This window comes from Nematolebias whitei, chromosome 1, assembly GCF_014905685.2.
Source record: "Nematolebias whitei isolate Nwh7 chromosome 1, NemWhi1, whole genome shotgun sequence".
Lineage (NCBI taxonomy): Eukaryota > Metazoa > Chordata > Actinopteri > Cyprinodontiformes > Rivulidae > Nematolebias > Nematolebias whitei.
In genome coordinates this window covers 86164351-86168952 of record NC_056498.1, presented here as the reverse complement: position 1 = coordinate 86168952, position 4602 = coordinate 86164351, and the positions used below count along the sequence as shown (strand labels likewise).

At 38.7% G+C, this 4602-nt stretch overlaps 1 protein-coding gene across 1 annotated transcript in view; it reads left to right on the top strand.

Moving 5' to 3' along the window:
• Positions 1 to 3217: 3217 nt before the first annotated feature.
• The window catches only part of vax1 (ventral anterior homeobox 1), a 4763-nt gene continuing 3378 nt past the window's right edge, over positions 3218 to 4602 (top strand). Inside the window, exon 1 of the mRNA XM_037687972.1 lies at positions 3218 to 3527. Coding sequence (XP_037543900.1) covers positions 3314 to 3527 — 214 coding nt within the window. The 5' untranslated portion in view covers positions 3218 to 3313. The remainder of the gene's footprint in view (positions 3528 to 4602) is intronic.

Genomic DNA, 4602 nt, shown 5'->3' with positions numbered 1-4602 from the left:
ATATATATATATATAGAGAGAGAGAGAGAGAGAGAGAGAGAGAGAAAGAGAGAGAGAGAGAGAGAGAGAGATAGAGCGAAAGAGAGAGAAGCTGAGCCTGTGATCAGAACGTCTCCAGTTCGACTCTCCATACGAACTACATCAAAATGTGGGTAAGAAAGGTGAAACACCCACATGTTCCACCCTTGTTTGCCCCACTCTGGGCCTTTGAGCAAGAGCCTCAACCCCCTCCAACTGTTCCTCCAGGGGCCCTAGATGTCAGCTCTCTGCTCTACACAGAGAGCTGTCGTTGCTTGGAGGTTTGTGGTTGTGTCAGGAAAGACATTACCTGAAGAAGGGGGCAGCCGGAAAAAAACATTTTAACAAAAATGCTGAAATAAGCATGTTGTGACACTAGGTGGCGAGAACATATACATTACCAACATTCAAATATACAAAGAAAAACATACTTATTTTGATCAAGATTTTCCTAAAACAAGTTCAGCTTGTTTTGTTTAGTTTAATTTAGTGTAGTTTAGTTTAGTTCACTTTAGTTTAGTTTGACTAATGACTTTAATGTGGTGTTTTGGTTTCTGGGGCCAAAACTGATGGTCGGCATGTAGGAAAATAAACAGCTTTATTATAAGTTTTGTACTTCCTGTCCACACAGATCCACTAAAAACGTAGTTTAAAAGTTCTTTGAAAAGTGATTGGGGGTGCAAACACAGCACAAAACTTCAGTTAAAACATATCTGAAGTGGTGTGAGCACAGAAAATTCATAAAGGATTTTTGTTTTTCAGCCATACTGAGGTTTGTGATTATCTGCTTGAGATTTGAATACCTATCTTATTATCATTCTGTTTTAGCACTCACTGCTTGCAGAAACAAAACTTGTATTATATTCAATCAACCTGACAAAAAAAACACTGTCTCACTATTTTATATAAACACAATGAACAAGGTCACTCTAACCAGGTGCAGCAGCTTGACACGATGAGACGGCTGCATCCTGTCTGATGACAACAGGCGAACACTCACTGCACATCTCCCTGAAGACTGTTCACCATATTGGCTTCTCCTTTTATTTTGGTGATGATCTGAAGCCCTTTATCAGTTGCTGCTGTTAGCAGAAGTTTAACTAATCATATGTTTTAGTGATGTTAGCATTTACAAATAATGACAATAATTTTAAAAAAATTTAAATGGTTATATAATCTTCTAATGCACATATGTAAAGTAATACTGTAAAAGGTATAGTTTTATTATGTGTTATTGACAGCAGATGTCGTAGCTCAATAATTCATCATCTCATGGGGTTTATCAGTTGATGTGCACTGCTTTTAAGCATGAATGTGCCTTCCCAGACATAAACACTGAGCAGTAAAGATTCAGATGTCACTGATGGATTATTATCTACAGTATTCTTAGGTCTCTGAAAGTGCGCTTTAGTTGCAATATGATTTATTTTCCATGTATTGATAGTACTAAAAACAATATTTTATAAGTTAGTGTTACATTGTAAAACACATTTCTTGCATGCACTAAAAACATGCAGTTTTGTGTTTCTTTTCTCCTTTTAATCATTGTACGCCTCTGAGAGGCAAAGATGCTAAAACCTCGATCTATTTCCCAGGCTGGAGCCCTGCACCACAGCTTGCAATGCCTGGGTTCTCTTTAGTCGCTCCATTTTTAGCCTCCTTTTTACCTTCTTCAAACAATGGATGCTGTCCCACTCCACACAGCAGCCCCCCCACCCCCCCAAACACAGAGTGAATAAAGTTAGTCCAACATGCAGCCCTTAAACCCACCTCGAGACTGCTGCCGGGCAGCCACACTGCAGATTTGTTTGTTAATAGTCCAATTAGATAATTGCCATCTTTCACTCCTTTTCCTCTCTGTTTCCCATAAAGGCATGAATGGCACTCAAGGAGGGGTGCAGCTTGAAGAGGGCTTCTGGCCAGCTAAGGTGACAAGAAGGGCCAGAGACTGTTCCTTGCACTAGGCCACCAGTTTGAATTGAATCATTGTGGCCTAATCAATGGTCTTATTGGATTACTGGCCACTGCTGTGTTCAGAGATATTGTTGCACTGACAATGAAAATAGCTAAGAGTTGGTGGTTGGGTGGGTGGTTTAGTGGGCTGGAGGGTGAGTGGTGGAGAGAGGCAGGGGCCATTCCAGGGGAATGCGTGTGAGCTAGGGAGTGTAGACAGCCTTAGCACTAATGACAAGTTTTGTACCCCCCCACCTTTTTTTGTGTGTGTCTTTTTAGGATATGCAGGTTAAGATTATGAGAGCTGAGCATAGCTTCTGGGGTGCAATTCTTAAAATAGTGAAGTGGTGACGTTAACAGCCAGGACTTCGCCACATTGCTTCCTGACTGACCGTAAGAAGATGGAGGGAAAGAGGAAACTTTAACAGAATTCCAGCGATGGAAGATGCCGGCATTACTGCTTTGCTGAAACAAGCTGGGTTGTCGTTGCTTTCATAAATTTTGCTCGATGAGGATTTGTTCGTTATCCCTTTCACTTAGCTCTCTCCCTCTTCCTCGCTCTCTCTCCTCCTCTGGCTCTCTTCCACTTCCTCCAATAGCTTAGCGGTGAGATCTGCACATTGCAGAGTTCTGCTGATTGCCAAAAGGAAAAACAGGATCAAAGTTCGCTGACATGCTGCGACAATCAGGTGCGCTGCTTAAAGTCAGGGGGGAAATGTCTGCCTGTGTTCTGCAGATGGAGGAATGAAACACCTGAGAACTTTTTTCGGCGCTGGAAGACATACCTCTGTGACTGTGTGCGTGCAGGAAGGCTTGGTTGCAAGACAAGACCAATCATTTGTCTTGATTCCATGGGCTGAGAGCAGGCAAACTGAGGGGGACGGGACGAGCAAACCCCTCTATCAAGACCTGATCTATTTCCACAAACAATTTAGTTTATTCATGAGGTTACGCAAATGTGGAGGCAGCAAAATTACCGTAATCAGTTGAAACAGCGAGTGCGCATCCATGGCTATGATTATTTGGAGATCGTCTATCAGCACGATGTCTATGTAACGAGGAAAGGGGGGCATTGAATTACTGCTGAGTTTCGCTGAGAAGTCCATGATCATTGGGCAAGGGAGTTTGTTCAGTGACAATAAGGCTCCGTGGTCGGGTGACAAAGTATTTTAGCAAACATTAGGTAGCTGGCTCTGGTTTGTTGAAAGCTGCTGTTTTGAAACTAAAACTTACACTGCGCTGACAATCCCCAGAACCACATTCTCTGTAATCTCCTTTTCTTTCATCTGACAAAAGGAAAACAGAGGCGGCAGAGCCGCAGATCTGAGAGGATAAACTGAGCATGGAGGTCAGGTACAACCAAGAAACAGAAGCGATGGTGCTGAAGAACGGACTAAAGGAGGGGAAGGACGGCAAAGACTCGCAGGGCAGCCTGTCGAAAAGCTTCCTTAAGGAGCAGCAGGACTCCTTTTCCTCTTCTGGGACAATCGAGACCTGCGAGAAGAACAGGGGGAGCGCGGGGGACCCAGACTACTGCCGGAGAATCCTCGTCCGAGGTGAGCGCGAGTGTTTTGTCTCTTAAAACTTTGTCCAGTTTTACAGCTCTAATAATTTAATCTGGACAAAAGTTGTTTGTTAAATTCAATCAGATTTTTTACATTAAAAATCCATAAAGATGTAACTTCATGCTTTAAGCAATTAATTCAACAAAGTACAATAGTATAATTATACAAAATAAATTTTATTAATTTATTTTGATTTTTATTAAAATATTATATTTCTCACTTAATTTTTTTATTTTGTTTTATAAAAGCAGCGAAAGAAAAAAGAAAAAAGGGATTATGTTAAAATAAAAATCCACATATTTTTCTTTTTAATTGGATTGTGGTTTTCAACACTTTCAGGTTTGTTTGGCCAATATTAAGTATGATAACTATTTAATTGTTATGATGGTAAATGTGAAAATAGTAAAATATTTTGTTTTGTATCAGTAAATAATTTTAATAATTTTATGTTCTACCAAAAGGACAATAAACTTAATAATTTCAAACATTGTATGTACTGAATTTAATTTCCAGCATCAACATTAACATTGTTATTGTTTCAACAGAAAAAAATGTAGCAGTTTATACATTTTTAATAACAAGAAATATTTATGGTGAAATGTAAGACAGCAGTCGTTCAAAGAATATATTTGTGAGTGTCTTTATGCATTGTTGACCCAACACTGAGTGTGTATGCAAACAAGACATGAACACAATTTCACTAAACATTTATTTTATAATGTGCATGCATCTTAAAAATAAAAACGCAAATACAAGTTTAAGTTCTTGCAGCAGCACAAGCATAATTAAATAAATTATTTTAATAACGACTAACAAATTCCCTGCAACATCTTGTCAAAAGGAATCAATATCAGTTTAGATTTTATACCATGTCTACCTTTAAATTGATTTTTTTACAGTTTTTATTTTATGTCAATTGTGTGAATTTTCATTTAATTTTTGCTTCTGCTCTATACCTCAAATCCTGTTGTTATAAACATATTTTAACAAATTGTTATCTGTCACCACCACCAGACAGTATAATAATAATAATAATAATAATAATAATAATAATAATAATAATAAT